Source organism: Panthera tigris, chromosome D3 (assembly GCF_018350195.1).
Source record: "Panthera tigris isolate Pti1 chromosome D3, P.tigris_Pti1_mat1.1, whole genome shotgun sequence".
Classification (NCBI taxonomy): Eukaryota; Metazoa; Chordata; class Mammalia; order Carnivora; family Felidae; genus Panthera; species Panthera tigris.
The window spans coordinates 26306317-26328954 of NC_056671.1; the positions used below are offsets into that span (position 1 = coordinate 26306317).

Genomic DNA, 22638 nt, shown 5'->3' on the forward strand with positions numbered 1-22638 from the left:
TCTTTCTTCCTTTCCTCTTTCTTTCTTTCTTTCTTTCTCTCTTTCTTTCTTTCTTTCAATGCTATCTCCACCTTTCAGTACTTTTAAATAAGCTTTTATTTTTTGCTTCTCATCTCTGGGTCTCTGCAGCTTGACTGGTTCAAAGCGTTCTGATCACCCTTACAGTCACCAGGAGGAAATGGGAAACACATTTGGTTTCCTGGGCTGCTGTAGCAAAGTGCACTTGACCAGGGGTCGGGGGCGGGGGGCGGGGGGGGGGGCTTTGAACAACAGAAATGTATTGTCTCACAGCTCTGGAGGGTAAAAGTCTGAGGTCAAGGTGGCCATGGAGTCACGCTCCCTCTGAAACCTGGGGGAAGGATCCTCCCGTATCCCCACCTGGCTTCCAATGGTAGCTTGGGCAATTCTTGGTGTTCCTCGACTGGTAAGCCTGGAATCACGCTCTCCCTGTGTCTCCATGTTCAATTTCCCTCTTCTTCTGAGGACACCAGGCACTGGACTGGTGCCCATCCCAATCCTGTGGGACCTCATCTTCACTTGACTACCTCTGCAAAGACCCTAGTTCCAAAAAAGGTCCAAGTTACGGCATCGGGGCTAGCCAACACTTCCTTCCAGGAGACACAATTCTCCCCATAACGTGGTGTCCATCTGGCCCAAAGGTCTGGGGACTGGAAGGGGATGTGCTTGCGGGTGAGGGCTTAGGGCCATGGGCTATAACTCCGCTGGGACATCCCTGCACGGGTTTGTGCCCTGCCACCTGCAGCGAAATAAGGGCGAGGGTAAAGCTGCTGGTAGGCACCCTGGACTCCAAGGCCGGTCCCAGCTCTGCTCATGGAACAGAGCTGTGACCTTGATCACATGTCCCTGTGGGTCTCAGTTTCCCTTCTAGGCACACATACATGCGTCCACACATTTACAGATATGTACACAGTATGTGAATTTACACACCTATACGTTCACACGCGTATATAATCTGTTTAGCAATGTGTTTCGTACATTCAGTCAACAAAAATTGTTGTTACTTATTTTCCCATCTGAGGCCTGGTTTCTTTAGTATATTTGCACACACACACACACACACATACATATATATGCACGTTCACAAATGCATATCATGTGGTTAGCACAATGTCTTACACCATCGATAAATAATGACCATTATTGTCTGTAAAAGGGAGCCAACGTGTCTTGTGTCTGAATTACCCATCAGCTGTATATAGCATTTTACCTCCAAGATGCCCTTAGCTCTGAAATTCTAGGACTTGGACTAAAGAGGCAGATGGGGACCCAAGGTGTGCGGCCCAAGATTCTTTGTTCCGCGGGAACACCGAACAATAAAGTCTCCCTTTTCTGTGCAGAAGCCTTTAATGTTGATGTAGCCGTACTGGCAGCTTGGAGCCTGCCTGGGAGTCTCTCTCGCTCCCTCTCTCACTCTTTGCCCCTCCCCTGCTCGCACACGTGCACACGTGCTCACTCTCACTCTCCCTCTCTAAAAAATAAATAAATAAACATTAAAAAAAATATCAGCGTGGCTGACGGGTTCTCAGGTCCTCATATTTATTGTGTGAGGCTTTCCTCCTTCTGTGTAGCCTCTTGATTTCTCTAAGCGATGGTTCTGACCCCTGGCTACACATCGAAACCCCGGGGGAGCTTTGAAAAACCCCAGTGCTCGCACTATGCCCCAGGCCGGGAGCATCAGACTCTCCAGTGAGTTTTAAAACTTCTCGGGTGATTCCTCGTGCGGTCAGCCTGAGACCCCTGGACCACTGCCCTCCGCCTCCCCAGCTTGGCAAGAAAAGAATTCCTCCCTTGTCAGAGTGACTTCGGAAGCCTTTTTGTTTTTTATTTTTTTATGATTAAGAAAGCCCAAAAGTCTTTTCCTAACCCAACATTTGTGTTAGGGGTTTCACACAGATAAGGCCAAAGAGAGTTTAAGTCGGCCTGTTTCGTGTCCTGTGGACGGCCTGATTTTCAGCAGAGGCAGGCAGGTCTGGGTTTGACCCTGGCCTCCACTAATTAACTGGCTGTGTTTCACGGGGCAATGACTTGACTTCTCTGAACCTTAGTATTCCTCTTTTGAAATGGAGACAACAGTACAATGCTCACGAGGCTCCCTGAGGCGAAGGGAGGTGAATCCACAAATTTTACTGTAAACGACATGATATCCAATGCCTTCAATCTGCCAGCTGCGGCGTGGGATAGTAATAATAATAAACCCTCCCGAAGGCTGGAATGCGTGCTCCTAGCAGCCCAGCCCTCCACCACGAATACGAGGAAGCGGACCCACTCAGGCATCAAGTCAACACACAGGACTCACAAACGCAGTGGGGCAGGCGCGAGGTCCAGATGGGCGTGCCGGTCTCGCGGCTGTAGCAGGTCAGAAGAGAGCTCCCTTCCAGCACAAAGCCCGGGTTGCAGGTGTATTGGATGGTGGTGCCCACCAGGAGTACGGGATCCGAGATTAAGCGGGTTGAGTGGTCCACTTCCCCGGGGTCGGTGCAATACATGACTAGGGTGAAATCAGACCGGGAGGGCGTTAGGGCTCTGGATGATCACAGGTTTGCTGAGGGCTGCGGGATGACGTGGACAGTTTCCTAACTCGGTTCTTTTCCTGTTTGGAAGATCATGCACCTGAGCCCATCAAAGGTGGCTGGAGAACAGGCCAGGATGAAACAGATTTGCATTTAATTCCACTTACAGGAAGCAGCCCAAAGAAATATTTGCATCAGGGCCCAAAGACCTACGTACGGGGTTGTACATCATTGCACCGTGATTTGTAATGGTACAAAAGAGAGAGAGAGAGAAAGAGAGAGAGAGAGAGAGAGAGAGAGAGAAACAGTGTAGATCCTTTGACAGGGGAAGAGTTAAATACGGAACAGCCTTTCTATAGAATCCTGAGCAACCACCGAAGAGAACAGAGTGAGGAGCCCTTCACTGCTTTCTTTGTGGTGCTTGAATCTAGCAAAACAAGCACCCATTACTCTTCAATTAAAAAATCAATAGACATAAAAGGAAGACAGTAAACCAATTAAAAAAGAATGAAGGAGGACAACGTGTGACATGAAAAAGGGTCTGGATTTCTGAGCTGCAAAACGGCAGGCACAAGGCACTTTGTATACAGTGATCCCTGTTGTGGCAAAATATCGGTCTCTCCAGCTGTTTCTGTAGGGCTATCTCTCTGTCTATGTTTGCACGGGACACATGCACATACGTGTATCTGTGTAACACACACTGTGACTGGAACAACACAGAATAAACTTTTAAGAGCGGCATCATTTCTTGAGAGTGAGATCATGAGGGATTTTCACTTTGTACCCCAAAATGTTGCTACTGGTTGAGTACTGTAAGGAAGCACTTGCTGCTTGCGTGATGTTAAGATTCGGTTACGTACATCTTTTAATATCAAGAGTGTAGTTTAAGCGATGAACGAATGAAAGGCAGGCACCAAACCACACTCAGGACTTCTCAGGGGAGACCTCACTGTTCTGAGGACGTTCTCTGTTCTCATTTCACAAAAGAGAAGCCGCCGAGGTGGGTTGGTGGATCTCGCTCGGTCTTAGATATGGAGCCCTGACAGGCAACCAGCGTGGGAACATAAACGCTGATACCCAGAAGGGGCCCAGTGCAGATTCACTGGCTTTAATTTGTGCCTTTTTCTGGTAAAAATTGAGACAGTTGAGAGTTTCCCACAGATAGCTAGCTTAGTCTCCTCCAAGCCTTTAAAACTCATTAACGTGGGGCGCCTGGGTGGCTCAGTCGGTTGAGCATCCGACTCTGGCTCAGGTCATAATCTCGTGGTCCGTGGATTCGAGCCCCATGTCGGGCTCTGTGCTGACAGCTCAGAGCCTGGAGCCTGTTTCAGATTCTGTGTCTCCCTCTCTCTCTCTCTCTCTCTCTGCCCCTCTCCTACTCATACTCTGTCTTTCTCTGTCTCTCAAAAATAAATAAACGTTAAAAAAAACCCCTCATTAACACAATGTGTATCATCATTATTATTTAAAACATCTAAAAATCATTATTATTAAAAATTTTAAATTATTATTATTCAAAAAATTTAAAAATCATTCCTCAAAAAATTTAAAAATCATGATTATTCAAAAACTGTAAAAATCATTATTCAAAATACTTAAAAATCATTATGTTTCAAAAAGTTAAAAGTCATTATTGTTCAAGAATTTGACGAATCATTGTTACCAAGAAAATTAAAAATCATTAGGACATGTATATTTAAAACACTATTTATTTATTTTTTAGTTAAAAATTTTTAATGTTTATTTACCTTTTTATTTAATTTTTAAAAATGTAGAGTTTTGAGAGAAAGAGAAAGACAGCACTTGCAAGTGGGGGAGGGGCAGAGAGAGAGGGAGACACAGAATCCGCAGCCGGCTCCGGGCTCCGAGCTGTTCTCACAGAGCCTGACGCAGGGCTCGAACCCATGAATTGTGAGATCCTGACCTGAGCCGAAGTCGAACACTTAACTGACTGTGCCACCCAGGCTTCCTATTGATTTATTTTTTTCATGTTTATTTTTGAGAGAGAGAGCATGAGCCAGGGAGGGGCAGAGAGAGAGGGAGACAGAGGATGCGAGGCTGGCTCTGCACTGACAGCAGAGAGCCTGGTGCGGGGCTCGAACTCACAAACCCATGAGATCATGACTGGAGCTGAGGTCGGACGCTCAACGGACTGAGCCACCCAGGAGACCCCGAAAACATTTTAAAAATCACGACAACATAGATCATGTTAATGTGCCTGTGATATGTCTCACCACACGTGCTGTCCTCCCTGTGGGCTTTTCATTTTCTATCACGATTCACACACGTGAACACAGACACTACGTAGTGTCGTGGAACAGGTGTTTATGCAGCCCATTCTGTGGATTTCTAGCAAGCTCTCTCCTGTTTCTCCCATTATAATTAACTTTCCTTGCCGCTGGAGTATTTCTGACAGGGATTGCCTGTAGCCCTCCCCTCCCCCCAACCCTTCCCCAATACCCTCTTTCTCTGCTGACACTTAATATTTCGTATCGTGCACCTGGTCACTCCAGGCAGGCTGAGCGGGTCTCCCGAAGTCTCCCCAAGGGTTCCCAGCAAATGGCTGCAGATTGGAGGCTTGTGTAGGAGGAGGTAGGAAGCCAATGGTTAGTGGGAAGAGACCACCCGCAAATTTACCTCCCCCACCTCCACCAACTAAGGCTTCGGTGTAGAAACCAGAAGCACTTTCTTCTTGGCTGGCTTCTCGAGACACCAGACGCAGCTGTCACCGGCCACGCCTGGCCCTCACGCCTGATGTCATCTTGCAGCCAAGCAAGACCAATCCAAATGGGACCTGGGAGCCCCAGTTCGAAACTCCTAGCGCAGGTAGCTGGCTTCATCCAGATAGCCACCATTCCAGCCTCCTGGGTGCATTGGTCTTGCTTTGCTGCAGCAGGCATTTTAGCCACCAATCTGAATGACGTTTTAATGCGGGCTTACATTCCCACGTACCGCACTCTACACCACTCCTTACTGTCTCGCACTCAGTCTATTTCACTCATTTCCATCATCTGCCAGGCTTCCGGAGGCACCTGGGTCTGACAGCCCTGCCCTCAGAGCCACAAGATGACAGCTGGGAGCAGTACCAGTGAGTTGGTGGGGTAACAGGGAGGCCAGATCTGACAGTAAGTGATTCTGCGGCATCTACATGAAAAATACTCCATGGGAGGGATTCACCACCCCCCGACCTAGAAGAAGAAAACCGGAGGGCTCTTACTTTTCTCACAAAATGGGGGGTCGCTGCTCCAGCTGAGGTCCCACTGGCAGGTGAGGGTGTCACTCCCCACGATGTCATAGCCGGGGTCACACTGGTAGGTGATTCGGGCTCCTCTCACAAGCTCCGTGTGAGAGGTGGTTTTCCAGCCGTTCTGGATCTCGGGCAAGTCTGAGCAGGAGTCATTCCTTGACACCTCTTTAAAATAAAAACATCGTCCTTGGGTGAGGAGGTGAGCCTTTCTATGTGGGGTTCCCTTTACAAGGTCAGAGGAAAGGCGCAAACAGAAGAAAAGGTCTCCAGAAAGAAGTAACCCACTTCAAAAAAATCCCTTAAATTGCAAGAACTCTGCTCCAGCGGGATCTTTACGATGAGCTTTTCCCCATGGGCCACTGAGCCTATCAAGCATTCTTTTGGTTTGACAAAGTCAGTGTAGGATTTAGAACGAGACAGAATCCTAGCTCTGACACTGACTAGCAACGTGATTTGGGGGACAGCCACTTCTCTCTGGGTCTCGGGTCCTTCCCTTCCATGATGCCCGCCCTCACCCCATTATTCTCACCTCCAGGAATTCACACTCTCCTGTACTCCCTGCAACACCAAACAGGGCTGATGTGCACAGCCAATGGACTATTGTAGAAGTGATAATGTGTGATTCCGGCACCTAGATCATCAAAGATGTTGAGAGGCTCTCCCCTTGCTCTTTGGAGAAAGCAACTGCCACGTTGTGAGGATGCTGGGGCAGCCCTCTCTAGAGATCCATGTGGAGAGAATCTAAGGCTTCCCACCAACAATGGGCATTGACTTGCTAACCGCATGAGTCAGCCATATTGGAAATGGCGCTCCCAGCCCCAATCCAGTGGTCAAATGAGTGCAACCCCAGCTGACACCGTGAGTACAAACCCATGAGAAATCCCAAGTCAGGACCACCCAGCACGAACTGCTGAATTCCGGGCCCACAGAAACTGTGAGATCATAAATGTGCACTGCTAATTTTAGGGGGTGGGGATAATTTGTTAACACAGCAATGGTAGCTAACACTCCCAGCCTCATCCTAAGACGGTCTGTAAGTACATGGGTCTGATGGATTTGTGATATATAGTTTTGCAATATGGATTAAGAGAAACACTCAGCTGTGGAAATAAAAATAATTATTGGTGCATTCTTCCAATCATGTTGCAAACCATCAGCGAACGTTAAGTGCACTCCCAAAATATGCTACCCCCAGCTCATTACCATAGAGTCTTCCCTTGGAATAATCCCGCTTTCCTTCGGCAAATCCTCGTTACTGAGCCAGCAACCCAAAGCCTGACCTTGCTTCCAAGTGCCCACTGCACAGATTTTTGAGAAGTGAGCTAATGATGCTGTGCAATGAATCCGCAGCTCTCATGTGCTTTTGCGGAAAGCAGAGTGTACCTTCGCTGTCCGTAGGAAAGTCATTCTGAGAAAAAAGCGATGGCTTTTCCTGGGATTTCATCATGACTTTATTTGGGGAACAGAGATCTCACGGGTGTCTGCCAGAAGAAGGGGAGAGGGAAATGGCTCCTGGAGTTGCTTCGTGGGGAACAGGAGCCTCTATATTTAGGCCTTTGAAAAATCAGCCAAGCCCGGGATTTAGGACACAGCTGCAAATGTTCAAGCTATGGATGAAAGGGGAGAAACGGGGGCAGATACTGGATATATGGTTTGCCTGTGCCAAGTGCTCGGAGGCGGAGAAAGGTTTGCTTGTCTGACTTTTCAGTCCGAGCCAGCATGGCTACACGCTCCTGTGAGACCCACCGTCTCCTTTGCAGTGCTCACATTCTTGATTATCAAGTTGGAGCCGCCATGACTCAGATCTTGGCCCCAACGTTCACTAATTAGCTGGCCTTGGCTAAGTCACATAGCCTTCCTGTTCTTTGGTTACTAGACTCCACCCCCGGAGACCCTGATTCAAGAATTTGCACATTTACCCAGCACCCCAGATGGAGGTTCCAGCCTTATGGGCCCTTAACTTTGTTAAGAATGAGAAAGCTGGCCTAGGAGTTGGAGGACCTCCCTTCGGGTCTGTCCTTCTTTTAGAAGCTGTGTGATTCCAGTTATGTTGATAAACATCTCTGAACCTCACTGTCCTCAATCATAGAGTTGAGATCAAGAATTATGACCCTGGGGGTGCCTGGGTGGCTCAGTTGGTTAAGTGGATCCTGCTTGGGATTCTCTTTCCCTGTTTCTCTCTCCCTCTCCTGCTCACATTTGCATACACGCTCTCTCTCTCTCTTTCTCTCATACTCAAAATAAATGAACTTGAAAAAAGAATTATGACCTTGTCTATCATTTAAGGCAATGTGAAAACTAAATAATGTGCAGGATATGACACTAAGATGAGTTTAAATTTTTTTTTTAATTTTAGAGAGCGCACGAGTGGGAGAGAAGGGCAGAGGGAGAGAGAGTAAGAGAGAGAATCTTAAGCAGGTTCCATGCTCAGCATGGAGCCCAATGTGGGGTTCAATTCCACAACCAAGGGGTCATGACCTGAGTGGAAATCAAGAGTCAGATGCTTAACTGACTGAGCCACCCCAGCACCTCACTAAGATGAATTTTGTATGGTTTTATTGATTTGTTTGACTAAGATTTTGTGAGCACTTACTATATGCCAGGCACTAGGAATATGAGGATCTGAAGTCATGGTCCTAGGCTCATGGTCAAGAGCAGCATCATGGTCCAAGTTTTGGGCAAAAGAAAATACTCAAATGCACTGAGTACATGCCTCCATTAACCAGTCTTATGCTCATGGCAGACATCACTAATCGATCATCACAATCTCTTTCTTTGAGTCAGACCAAAACCTCCAATCCTCAACACAGACTCCCAGGAATTACTGTCATTTGATTGGAGTTGACCTACAATATGGAGCGTATTTATTGCCCTAGGATTGGAGGAATAAACACACAAGTGACTAATATCTTTTTGAAAAACTCACCCATCTCTGCTTTTTTATTCCCTTGCCTCCAGGCACTTTGGCCACAGACACCAGCAAAGCACAAGAAACAGTGAGGAGAACGGTTCTTTGCTCCTGTCTGGGCAAAGCTGAATTATGGGAGATCAGAATCATGTAAGCCCCGTGTGTTTCTGTAGAAGGTTCTGCAGCAGTCTTAGCAGATTAGCCTTGGCCGCATTGCAGAGGTGGGTATTGGCCTAGAGATCAGTCTAGGGGCTTCAGAAATCTCTAGATGACCGTGGAAACCCCTGACCCTTCCATGTGACCTTTCAGTGCAATGAGAATTGCATCTATGCCTAGTTAAACCCAGGATAGCAACGACCTCCCCCATGCCATAGCAGACGGCATTGGGCGATCATGTCATTCTTCTCCCACTGACTTCAGGCGTGGCCTCCTTGGAGTTCTTTTCAACATGATCTTCAACACAGATAGTCACAAGCAATTGACAGCATCAGGATTAAATGCAGAAGCCCACCTGCCTTCCCTGTGAAATCGAGCGTGTGTTTCTTTAACAGAAAGAAGAGCACAACTGTTCTCTTTTTGTGTTACCCACATTAGCCAGGCTCTGTGTCCCTAAAACCCCACTGGCCTCTCCCACGGAGGCAGCATGTGATCCTGACATTGTTAACGGGACCGCCTCCCCCACTTTCGCCAGCCAGAGAAAGAAAGGCAGGGAGAGCTGTCTATGCATCCTTGGGTCCTGGAGCCTAGTGCAGGGCCTGGCACATATGGAGAGACTCTTGGGAACCAAACTCTCTGGAAAATGGAGATAATGAAATAAAATAATGTATGTAAGAGTGCCTGCCAAGTGCAAGTCGTCACGCAAATCTAAAGTTTCAGCTTCAATAAATAGGAACACCTCCTCTTCAAGATAGTGCCAAAGTGAACATTGGCCAGACTTCCGGGTTAACCTTGAGCAGCCTTGCACAGGGTCAGATTTCCGCCACCAGGCTGAATGCAGTTTTGGAAGGCTGACTCAGGCACCAGAGGGGACAAATGAGCAAAACCATGACCTCATCTTCCAACTGGGAGGCGGAGGGGTGGGCAGGAGGAGAAGAGAGGGCTAAGGAGAGAGACTGAAGCCAAGCCACCAGAAACTCTCCTTCCAAAGGCAGCTGACTCTGGAGGGCACCTCGCCTAGATAGCCAGCAAGAGCTGTTCTGCTATGCCCAGCTTCCCCCTCGCCCCAGTAAAAAATGGAGAGCCCATGGAAAGTGGCAGCAGTAACACTCTGAAAATACTTAGCAGTACAATCAAGGGAAGAAAAGGCCCCAGAGAAAGATAAAAGAGAAGATCAACACTTGTGTCTGCCTCTCTGAGAGTAGCAGAGCGGGAAGGGATGAGAAATGTCTACCAGCCAGAAACGAAGAAACCAAAAAAGCCAGGGACTTGTTTTCACATGCATGCGGCTCTTTGAGGCAGCCAATGGTCAAGGGAGGGGCTTGTATTTTAGAGGCAAGAGGTGGTACACAGCAGACGCTTTATATTAGGATGGACGGGCAAATCTTCGAGCCAAAGGGAAGAGGGAACCAAAGACACGGAATCTGGATCAAGCTAGAGGGTCTTTGGTGGTGGGCATGGTAGTGCGGAGACTGGAAGAATGAGAGCTCCTTTATCCCCCTTTTCCATATGGGAAATCGAGGTGTCCACCTAGCTCCTAGGTGACACAAGTGAGTTTTCCGATTGCTGGCTGCATCTTGCTCATTGAAATCCTCAGGGCACAACCACCCACCATCTTGGATGCCAAAAGAGGTTAGGTCTTGAGTACCCCCTGGTGTCTCCCAAGTTCTCTGCTATTGCCAAGAAGATCAGGTGCAGAGAAACACTAAGAGTGGGGATTCAGGAAGCCTGTGGGTGAGCCTCAGGTGTGCGAGACACTGGGACAGCTGTGGTTCCATCTCCTGGGATGGGCAGAGGGACAGGAGCAGCAGCGGAAACTCCTGGGTGGTGGTAGGGGTGGAGGTATGGATGGAAAGAGTTCTGTATGGGTCATGTTAAATCTGAGATGCCGGTTACACATGCAGAAGGGTAGTTAGCAGGGAGTTGAGTAGATAGTTCACGGGAGAGGTCAAGGTTGACGGTATGAATTAGGGGCCAATGGAACACAGAGAAGTATTGCTTGCAACCATGGGACTGGACGACAGGGCACATGGGTGAGTCTAGACAGAGGACAGGACTCAGGACGGAGTTGGGACCCTCCAGCATTCAGAGGTTGAGCAGAGAAGGGTGACTGCCAGCAATGAAGAAGGGGGGTTCATAAGTGGGGGATGCGGAGGGAAGGCTGTGGATGGAAGAAACAGTAAGAAGAGAGTGTCGGATGGTCAAGCGTGAACTTATCCTGAACTTCACAGCAGGTGTTTTTTGGATTTTGTTTGTTTGTTTTGGACACGAAGGGGACAGAAATGGTTTGGAAGCCGCATTGAAGATCAAGGAAGACTCCTCTTGCCTCTCTTATGTCCCGCGGGACTGGAGGTGGAGGGCAAGTGCCTTCTGCATTCAGTGGGGCTGCAGGGGAAGAAGAGACCTTAGGAAGAGCCAAGCTTCAGGTCAGGCAAGCTGATGGAGACAGGGCTTTGAGAAGTCACAAACACAGGAGAGTTTGCTGATGATATAAAATCCCAGCTGACTGCCAGGGGAACACTGTGACTCTGAAAGTCATGAGGCATTATCTACTGAGTCCTGGTATGGAGCCTCTGGAGCAGCTATCAGTTTTTCCATTTTACAGATGACAAAAAGGCTCAGAGAGGCCAAGCGACTTGCCCAAGATCCCACAGCCACTGATAGCAGCACTAAAACTCAAAACCTGGTCCTTCCAACCAGAGAGTCCAAATGCTTAAAAACTACATACATTTACTGTGCCAATATAGCACAAAACCCCCACAAAGACTCATCTAGAAGAAATCATCTAAACACACACACACACACACACACACGCACGCACATACACAAATTGACGGGAGGAGACACTTACCTATGTAGTTCATGATGAATCCCTGGCCCTTCCCAAAGATGAGGCCGGCAGGGTCTGAGTGGAACTGGATGGTTAGGTCTGGCGTGGACGAGTACAGCTTCTGGGGGCCGCTGTTCCCAAGGTACTGCCCCAAGATGTGAGGCATGACCTCATCGCCGTCATAGATAGTCAGGATGTCGCTGTTGCTCAGGTTCAGGCTTGGGGCGGGACAGAGAGAAGAGGAGAGGTCTCGTGAAACACAATCACGGGAGTATGACAAGCCTTTGATTTAGTTTTTCAGGCAACACACATGTTCCCGAGGCATCCTAGGTAGCAGGTGCTAGGCTAGGAACCTGGGGGGAGGGAGGCATGGATCACAGATGTGACCGGGGCACGCTGATCCTTCCCACGAGCACACACGGTGCCTGGGTTTGGGGAGGGACTGGGATTTTGAAGACTCACGCAGGAGATGGTCTTTCCTGCAAGGAGGTCTTTGCACAGTCGCACACTGCATTGTCGGTAAAATTGCCTCCAATGCTGGTGACGCTAAGGGCCGGGCACTGGGCTACATGCTGGGGGTGCGATACGGGCCTTTCATCCTTTGATGCAGAGCAAGCTGCCTGCTTGCTAATTAGAACCTGCATTTTCATGTCAGGTGAAATGATCCTTCCATTCATCATGTGGCAAAGTCCTCAAAATCAAAGCCAGGTATCTATTATGTGTAGGGGATGGGGCAGAGGGTGGGATGGGGGCACCTTACTCATGAAATGTACTCAAACCTGCTGTCAATATTCATAACAGGAAAGGATGACACATTGTCAAAGACGTGAATGAAAGAAAGCACCTTGACACTAAATATCAGGACTGCAATGGACAGTTAATAATCCAGAAAGCACTTCAATGTGCCAGAGAAACATGTGTTATGTTAGGTGTGCCAGATAAAATTGATCTCTGATTGAAAGAATGCCAGATAATTCAGTGTTGGCTGGAGACAGCTATTAACTTATGCCTCTTCCCTTCTATTCTCCTTCTTCCCTTCCCTTTTACATCTTTACCCTCTTCTTGTGTCTCTCTCTCTAATATTTTTGAACACCTACTAGATGCCAAGCTGTGCTCACAAGAACCACAGAGGGGTGGTATATTCAGACTAGGAAGGAAACCAGGCTTTGTGGTAGCAGTTACAATCAACGCACGTGCAGAGAGAGGAAACTGGGGGCATCATGGCGGCCTCCCTGGAAGAGGTGATGCTTCCTGTGGATGCTCAAGAAAGACTGGAGGGCTATAAGGACACAGAAGGCTGGAGGGCTGTAGGATCCAGACCCTGAAGGGCTTAAGGAGCCAAGTTTATGTGTCTGGATGTCATCTTGCTTGGGATAAAAGCAGCTACACACTGCCTGAGGAGATGCATTCCAGGAAGTGGCCCTGAGCAAAGTTCCTGGAACTCATGCAGGAGTGACAATAGCCATCCCTTGTGACAGCTTCATCCAGTGCCCATGGGCAGGGGTGGTCAGGGAGGGTGGAGGAGGGTGGAAACCACCCATGGTGGTGCTTCCAGGAGAAGGAACAAAAACGACAGAAGCACAAGGAACACTGTGGAAGTGGTGTTCACAGAGGGCAGGGGGTGTATTTTATTCCCCGGCATCTCTCACATTTCTCAGGCAAACTTGCCCAAGGGCTGATTTAGGGACGTTTTTAACTGTCCCCATAACCTCCATCGGCTTCCGTGGCACCACTTTCCTAATAAAAGCTGTCCACTTGCTTTGCATGTGTGGCTTCAAGACAGAGCCATAGACTCATCATACCCTCTGCCAGTTTCCAGCTAAGGCTATCCAGCCTCCAACCCCTATTGTACTGAAATTCCGGAGTTGCCGCCTTCTCTTGCACATATCGTAGGTGCTCAATATATGCTATGGTATGAAAGAGCCTGCCAGAAAGTCTATCTTACAGCAGAAATAGTGAGGTTGATGTCAGCTCTTGACCTGTGATAGGGAAGAGCCTCTTAACTCTAAGAACCATGAAAACATCAATCATTCATGAAAGGGGCTGGATTAGGCTGGTGGGAAACATGGTGGATCGCCAATATTTATTCCGAAAGCTGACTTCGCAGCCGGTCTGCTGGTAACAGTGGGTTCCAGAGAGTCTGCAACTTGCCTTTACTCTATCATTCATTTCAATGATCTAAATGCAGTGGAAGCATCTCCAAGGATGCAAATAGCTTTCATTTGAAAATCCTAGCATCGCTCTTTGTCCTTTGTAAAGCAGGAAGCGGTGGTGCGCTGGAAAGAGCACGCTGCCTTGGAAATCAGAAGGCTTTGGTTTGATTCCTGGCTCTGATACTTGCACGGAGGGCATGTGGTTTTTCTGATGTTCCTTGTCTGTGAACTGGGCTTAATATTTCTGGTCTATGTCATGGGCTTTTGGAGTGAGATAAGGCATGCTGAAAATCTGGGATCAAATTCTAAATCCACTGACAGCACCTGAGCAAGTCTGGTCAAGTCATTGGAATGTTCTGTCATTATGAACATCACCGCCATCAACCTCACCACCATCATCACCACCACCATCACCACCATCACCACCATCACCATTACCATTGCCATTATCATCACCACCATCATCACCACCACCATCATCATCACCATCATCATCATCATCACCAACATCATCACCACCACCATCATCATCACCATCATCATCATCATCACCAACATCATCACCACCACCATCATCATCACCATCATCATCATCACCACCATCATCACCACCACCATCACCACCATCACCATTACCATTGCCATTATCATCACCACCATCATCATCACCACCAGCATCACCACCATCATCATCATTACCACCACCATCACCACCACCATCATCATCACCATCATCACCACCACCATCATCATCACCACCACCATCACCACCATCATCACCACCACCATCACCACCATCACCATTACCATTGCCATTATCATCACCACCATCATCACCACCACCAGCATCACCACCATCATCATCATCACCATCATCACCACCATCATCACCATAATCACCACCACCATCACCCACCATCATCATCATCATCACCACCACCATCACCACCATCATCATCACCATCATCATCACCACCATCACCACCATCAACCTCACCACCATCATCACCAGCACCATCACCACCAGCACCACCATCACCACCATCACCATTACCATTGCCATTATCATCACCACCATCATCATCACCACCAGCATCACCACCATCATCATCATCACCATCATCACCATCACCATCATCACCATTATTACCACCATCATCATCACCACCATCATCATCATCATCACCATCACCATCATCACCATCATCACCACCATCATCATCACCACCATCATCACCACCATCAACCTCACCACCATCATCACCACCACCATCACCACCATCACCACCATCACCACCATCACCACCATCACCATTACCATTGCCATTATCATCACCACCATCATCATCACCACCAGCATCACCACCATAATCATCATCATCACCACCATCATCACCATCACCACCATCATCATCATCACCATCATTACCACCATCATCATCACCGCCATTGCCATTATCATCACCACCATCATTGTCACCATAATCATGATCATGCTCTCTTTAGATTGCTGTTTACAGCAGATGACTTCCATCAGTGGTTCTCAACTATGGGTAGTTTTGTTCCCCAGGAGGCAGTTAGCAATGTTTAGAGACCTGGTTGTCCCAACTAGGGGCTGTCACTGGGGAGTCAATGACAGGGATACCGCTAAACATCCTACACTGCACAAGACAGCCTTCCACAACACAGAACCATTTGGTTCAAAATGTCAACAGCGCTAAGGCAGAGAAACACTGACTTATGTGAACGCATGCTGTAAACAGTGGGCAACAGACTATTGACTGCAACTTCTATTGTCCTGGGATTCCAGCAGAAGTCCCCTGAGCTAAGAATAAGCAAATAGGTTCCGAGTATTCCTACTTTTGAAAGCACTATTGACTGAAACTGGGTCCTCCGGAAGCAGAGCTGAGCAAAGACGAATGTCTCCTGGAGTCAGGCTGGTCTGGGAGGCCACCCCAGGCAGCACTGGTGAGGTGGTGAGGCGGGAGGAAGCGGAGGAGCTAATATATAGTCATCGACGGGGGAGTTCCACTGTGGGCCCTGGGCTCAGTCCCGCAGGAACAGTCAACAATGGTGTAGAACATACCTCGGGGGAGAGGGAACTGGGAATTCATCCTCCAACCCTGATCCCTCATTGGCTGAGGGTTGCTCTTAAGTGTACCAACCCCCAGCACTTCTGGCCTGCCCATGAGGGGCTTGCAGTAGGAAGCTACGGTAGGTACACCGTGTCAAGTGCTGTAGGACTCAGACAGGGTATCCATGGCACCTGCTACTGCCATCAATGCATCCCTTCCGATCTGCGCCCTTCCCCCTCTCTAGCTTATAGAAGGCGAAGCATTTATTGGGCTGCTAAAGAGGCTTGCAAGAAGGACCTACTCAGCGAGTGTCACTCGGGAGGGGGGACTAGGGGAGGGGAGAAAGTGTTTCATCTTCACCTTAAGCCTGGTGAGGAGGGCTTCAAGGACACTTGGTGGCTTGGCAGGTGCCTTTGGGGCTTGGGGACCAGTGACTGCATTTGATGTTCATCAAGAGGAGAGTAAGGACTCTCAGTCAGACTGGAGCTGCCTGCCTGCCTTGGGGGCAGAGAGAGACAAGAGGGGAAAGGAGGTGTTGGGAGTGAGCTCCCCATCACTAATGAAGTAGGGAGAGGAATCATATTTCCTGGGTCCAGATGTGGACCCTGAAGATAGGAGCCACTGTGGGTCTCCTTAAAAGTGTCCCCCATCCTGAAAGGGGATGGGATCCATCCAAAGGGAAAGCCAAGAGCAGCCAGACTCAAGAGACGTTGCCCCCATCAAGTTCCCCATGACAGAGAAAAAGCCCAGCATTCTGTATCTTCCGTGATGTGACCGTGCTGTCCGATCAGGCTTTTTTGGGAGTAGGAAGCAGTTCCCCCAGGCCCTCCCTACTGCAGAATTCCCAGCCTAAGGAGCCCTGTGGAGGGCGCAGGGAGTTTGAAAATGAATGATGTTTAGGGCTTTATGGTTAGTAGACTGAGCCACACTTGTTATGACCAGAAGACCTGTAAAAACTAAGCTTTCCCCCTAAGAAGTACAAAAAAAGAAAAAAAAAAAAAAAAAAAAAGAAAACAGACCATGAATGATGGGGCAGTGAAAGAGTAAGGTTACTCTCTGCCTTATCCTTCTGGATCCACCTTCTTCATAGGCTGGTTCCACGGATATGCAAATGCCAGGAATTTCTCCTCCGCCCACCTCAGAAGACAAGCCTGCGTTTCGCTTGCCCGTCCGGCTATATTTAATACACGGAGGGCATCCAAGGTCCCCACCACTGGACTGTCCTCAGCAACCGAGACAAAAATGCAGAATTAACAGCCAAGAGACTGGCCATGGGGCACAGCAGGGGCCTTCCACCGAGGACTCCAGTGAGACATCGGCCAGATAACAATCCAGGGAGGTGCTGAGAAATCAGGATGTCGGTTTGACTCCAGAACAGACATGGGATGGATAGATGCTGGCAGGCAGGTGGGTTTGAGGGGACTGGAATTGGGTGTAGGCAGGTCCTCTGCAGGGAGGATGCCACAGGGACAGTCCCCGTCTCCTCCAGTCCCTCTCTGGGGCCAAAGGGCCAGGCTCTCGTGGAGTTCCAACCAGGAGACCCCCGCTCCTGTGTCTCCTTCTGCCCCTGTCTTTAATTTTTCTCCATCCCCCTTCAGTTGGACTGTAGGGAAGCACCTCCTTGCCTGGCCCCAGTCTCTCTCCTCGGCAGCCAGATGAATCCTTCTGAAACATAAATCTGGCTCCTTCACTGAACGGATGAATGGAGAAGCAAAACGCAGTGTATCCCTACAATGGAATGCCATCCAGCCATAAGGAGGAATAAAGCATGGATGCATGCTCCATCATGGATGAACCTTAAAGACTTTCTGCAGAGTCAAAGAATCCAGTCTCGAGAGGCCACACAGCGTATGATGCCTTTGATAAGAAATACCCAGAATAGGTAAAGCTGTAGACACAGAAAGCAGCTTGGGGGTCAGGCTGCTGGGAGGAAGGGAGGAAGGGAGGCTGGGAGGAAGGGTTGGGGACAAATGGAGACGGCTGGGTGAACAGGTACACAGTCCGTTTGGGGAGGATGAAAAGTGCTTTAAAATTAGACGCAGGGGTTGGTTGCACGACAGTGTGAAGGTACCCAATGCCACTGAGCTGTAGAAGTTGCCAACACCCCCCATTCTTCTTTGATATGCTGGTTGCCAGAATCAAACCCTGCACCACCCCTGCACTGCCTGATGAGACACTCCAAAGCCAGCCCGTGGCCGTGACCTGCTGGGTTGTAGCTTCCTCTCCTCTCCACCTTGACCCTGCTCCAGGCACATCCTGTAGCCCCTTCCGGGGTCGGAGCAGTCATCTGTGGGCACGCTATCCAGTGCCCCCACTTTTGTCGTCCAGTTCCAGTCTCTACTCAGCCAACAAAACTACCTTTTGGGCTACCTCATGGGCCAGATATCTGAGTAAAGGTCTCCCAAGACCCTCATTTAGCTTTCAAACAACGCTCAAGCACTCAAACAAGAACTCCACACGCTAACACCTAGGACCATCCCTGTTTTAACAGATGAGGAAACTGAGGCTCACATAAGAGTCAGACCCGGGGCCCTAACCTGGGTCTGTTGGATGCCAAAGCCCGAGACGTGAACCATATGTTATACGATGTCCCATGAAAGCCACATATACGTGTCTCCAAAAAGTGTGACTAGCTTCAGTCTGGCATCAGGAAATTTGTGAATAGAACATTACAAACAAAATCTGCAGGGTGAGGAAAAGCCCCGTCGCACTGCCCCTGGCATCCTGCTGAGCCCTATGTCCTTATGACATCATTGCTAAAGGTCATTTGATTAGACCCATCATTTCAACTTTTTTTTTCCTACCAAGGTAATATTTCTTCTCTCTAACTCCTTGTTTTAAAAGACCATCTCCTAAGCATTTTACATTTCTTGATAACAATGAAATCTGCTTCATTTTGTTGCCATTATTGATGGTGTATAATCGGGTATGTAATAAACCAGCATTAAACTGACTACTTAGTCTGGGGGGCTTCATTTTGGTAGATAGGAGATTTCTGTTAAGGTTTTTTTTGGGGGGGCATATTTAAAAAGACACTGGGCACCTGGCTGGCTCAGTCGGTGGAGCATGTGTCTCTTGATCTTGGGTCGTGAGTTCAAGCCCCACGTTGGGTGTACAGATTACTTAAAAATAAAATCTTGGGGCACCTCGGTAGGCTCAGTTGGTTAAGTGTCTGACTTCGGTTCAGGTCATGATCTCAGTTCGTGGGTTCAAGTCTCGTGTCAGGCTCTGTGCTAACAGCTCAGAGCCTGGAGCCCGCTTCGGATTCTGTGTCTCCCTCTCTCTCTGCCCCTCCCCCGCTCACACTCTGTCTCTCTGTCTCTCAAAAAAAAAAAAAAAAGAATAAATGTCAAAAAAATGAAAAAAAGGAATCTTTAAGAAAGAGTCTGGGGAGGACGCATAAGAAATCAATTACCGTGATTGCCTCTGGGGACAGGCTCAGAGGAGGGGGTTGTTTGCTGTTTCCACAGTAGACTCTTGTACTTCTGGATGTTGAATCATGTGGCTGTATTACCTCTTCAGAAAGGATAAAAACAGCTCAAGGGACCCCCATTATTGCTTTCATTAGGGTCTAGAGAGCCAGAGAGGTTTCGGCGAGGAATACGAGTTTGGTTCTGACACAGATTGGCATACCTTTCTCTGGAGCGGTAATTCTCTCGGCCAGCAGAGGGCGGTGTGCGCCTAAGCATGGTGGAGATTCCCATTCCCCTGCAGCAGGTGCCCATTCTTGCCTCAGCCAATCAGGGGCCCGGATGTGGGGGGAAGGTGGTAGGTGAGCTTTATAACTGTTGAGCTGCCGCCATTAATATTCCACAGAGGTTGTAGAAAGCAATGATGAGCAAGCCACCTTGCTTTCCTTTATTCCTTTTTAAACAAACGGCTGACCCTCGCTTAGAAATCTTTTTTTTTTTTTTTTTTTAAAGATTTTAAAAGGCTTTCCCCGGTGGCGTTCGCAGGATGATTTGAGCTAGACAAATGTAGTTGAAAATGTCTAATGGTTATGTATTTATTTAAATGTGGATTTGAAAAAAATATATATAAATATACGGTCTGTGCATCAAACTTCTAATTTCATGGACATTATTTTGCTTAGGGTAAGCCAAGTGAAAAAGCAAGCCAATTTATATGCAGTTTAAGGTGGGGCGGGGGGAGATAAGAGGTAGCTGGTTAATAGAACGGGTCTGTGGAAGAAGCGACATTAAACGCACACAAGAATGTCCAGTTTTTCAGCCTTCCTGGACTCCCAGGGGGTCCACGGTCGGGCCCACAGCTCACTTCTGCTGTCTCAAACATCTTTGTACACCAGACCCTTTGATGGTCCTAGACCTGCCTTAGCCCATGCTGGTCCCTTTATTTGGAAGGCCTCCCCTCACCTCTCTGCTCGACAACATCTAATTCCTCAACATCCCTCTGTGCTCCCGACCCCATCCTGCACTGACAGCGATATGATAACCAGTCAAGGTTTCCATAAGGCTCCTGATGCCCAGAGCTCTTCCGAGCACTTCATACATGTTATCCTCGGACGAACCCTGGAAGACCTACTATCCTCACCCATATCACAGAGGGGGCAAACTGAGGCACCCGGTGGTGAAGAAGCGCAAGGAGGCTCAAAGAGCTGGTCGTATAGGGCAGCCAGCCTCCAAATCCGTGTGGTTGGAAGGCAGAACCTCTCTCATCTCCCACACCGGGCTGGCTAAGCTTCCCTGAACAGTACCCACCTCTCCCCAGTGTCCCTGGGGCCCAGCACAGGGCTTGGCACAGGTGAGACAAATGTCGTTTACATGAATTATGGTGAATTTTCCTCCATTTTCCAGATGGGCAAACTGAGGCTTAGAGGGTTTGCATGACTTTAGGAAAACACTATGCTGCAATTGAGGCAGGACCTCTGTGGACCAGTAGAGATGGTGAGGAAATAAAGTATAGGATTTAAATAAGGGAGAAAAAAGAGGGACCCAACGCCCATAAATGCAGTTTTAGGCGTGTTCGAATTTCTCTTAAAAGACCTCTCCAGAGTTCTCTTGTGTCTGTTTCTCATGGGATCCCCTCCACCACAGAGCGATGTCATGAATCCCATTTTATAGAGGAGGAAACCGAGTCCAGGAAGGCCCAGGTCCCAAGGCCTCCGTGTGCCACACGGCCACCGTTAAACACCCCTCAGCACCGTGGAATTGCTGAAGGCCCCTTTGGCCCAGTGCTCATTCGGTTTCAATTAAATTTGATAAAATGGCAGACGGCACAAGAAACCATGTCAGCTCCAGGGAGGACACGGAAAACCAATCTTTCTGGCCCCCTAAAAGGACACCGGAGTGCATGAAAATGAGTGGTTTTCTAATTTCCTTGTTTGTGCTTCCTTTCCTTATTCCCTCTCTCCCCGAGACATTCACCAGGTGCTTGTCAATGTCAGGCTCAGGAACCAGCCCTCTGCTGCTGGGTCTCAGTCCCGGCTGCACGTGAAAAGCTCTGCGGAGATTTAAACACTCTCGATGATGCTTAGGCTGCACCCCAGACCAATGAGACCCTCAACATGTCAAGGGGTGGGCCCCCGGATCAGTGTCCCTTCCAAACTCCCCAAGAGGCTGTACCAGGACCCAAAGGCGCTACTCTGCGTGTGGTTTCAGAGGGGATGACACCCAGTCTCTGTTCTCCACTGCCTTTCCTCCTTTCTCTGGTTTCTGCCCCCGTCCCCCTCTCCACCAATTCCCCTCTCATACCCAAAGAGAACGGGAAGAAAGAGACTCCTGGGTTACACATGCCTGTCCTCTGGGACCACCCATGGGCCGAGCTGCTTCTGATTTCCACATCCCTGGACTGAGCCACCTCAGAATGCCGCGGGCAGAGCTTGGTCAAGGTCAATGTCAAGACATTTCACAGCCAGCATTGTGAACCGGGGAAAAACCCAGCAGCTCCTGGCTTGGTTTGTCTATGAAAAAGTCAGTCCTCAACCATCCTGTGAGTTTGCTCTGTCTTGAGAGGCAGTGGTAAGAGAATCCTAGAGGTGCTGATTTCTAGCTGGGTGACCCTGAGAGAGTGGCATAACCTCTCTGAGCCTCAGTGTCCTCACCTGTAAAATAGGAATAATATTGTGGGTGGCTGTAAAGAAGGTAGTTAGGGCCAGGAATTCAATTAAAAGGGCATCTTTTGTCTTAAAAAATATTTATGATGAGTGACATAGCCTGTAAAGGCAGGAGGGGAGTGTGGTAAGGGGGTGTGGCAACAAAACCCGGTGTCATGAGATTGCACAGGGGGCCACCCCCTTGGCCACTTCTCTGCTCTGGGGCTATGGACAAGTCTCTTGCCCAGCCCAGGCCTCAGTTTCCCCAGATGACAATCCCCAAATCCATGAACCATAAAACAATGAATTAGCAATGGCCATGATTTCCTCGGGCTTCAGGCTTTCCTCCTATTCAGAGGGTCGGACCCCACATTTTCCCCACTTCCTGACTCAGCGGCAGTGAAGGCATCACCGTGGGAATACCAGGATTCAGACATAGGTTGGTGAAGCCTGGGTTTCTGGGACCCAAGAGTGACCACGCACAGACCTGTGGCCTTTCCATCACTTCCCTGTGTGGAGATGCCCACACCTCTTCCTCTTTCTGGGGAGGAGCTTCTCCAAATTCATAAAATTCGGGGGCTCTCAGGCCTCTTTCATTAGGACCTCTAAGTCAGGGTGCAAAAGCTGACCTTGAGAGAGCATAATTGAGGGCAGATTGGGATTTGTGTGTGGGGGGTGGCAATGTG

At 48.8% G+C, this 22638-nt stretch overlaps 1 protein-coding gene across 1 annotated transcript in view; it reads right to left on the reverse strand.

Moving 5' to 3' along the window:
• Window positions 1-22638, reverse strand: part of SEZ6L (seizure related 6 homolog like) — a 71211-nt gene that overhangs the window by 16975 nt on the left and 31598 nt on the right. The window contains exons 12-14 of the mRNA XM_042961552.1: window positions 11694-11890; window positions 5749-5943; window positions 2318-2509 (exon numbers count right to left, since the gene is read on the reverse strand). Of these exons, the coding sequence (XP_042817486.1) occupies window positions 2318-2509; window positions 5749-5943; window positions 11694-11890 (584 nt within the window). The remainder of the gene's footprint in view (window positions 1-2317; window positions 2510-5748; window positions 5944-11693; window positions 11891-22638) is intronic.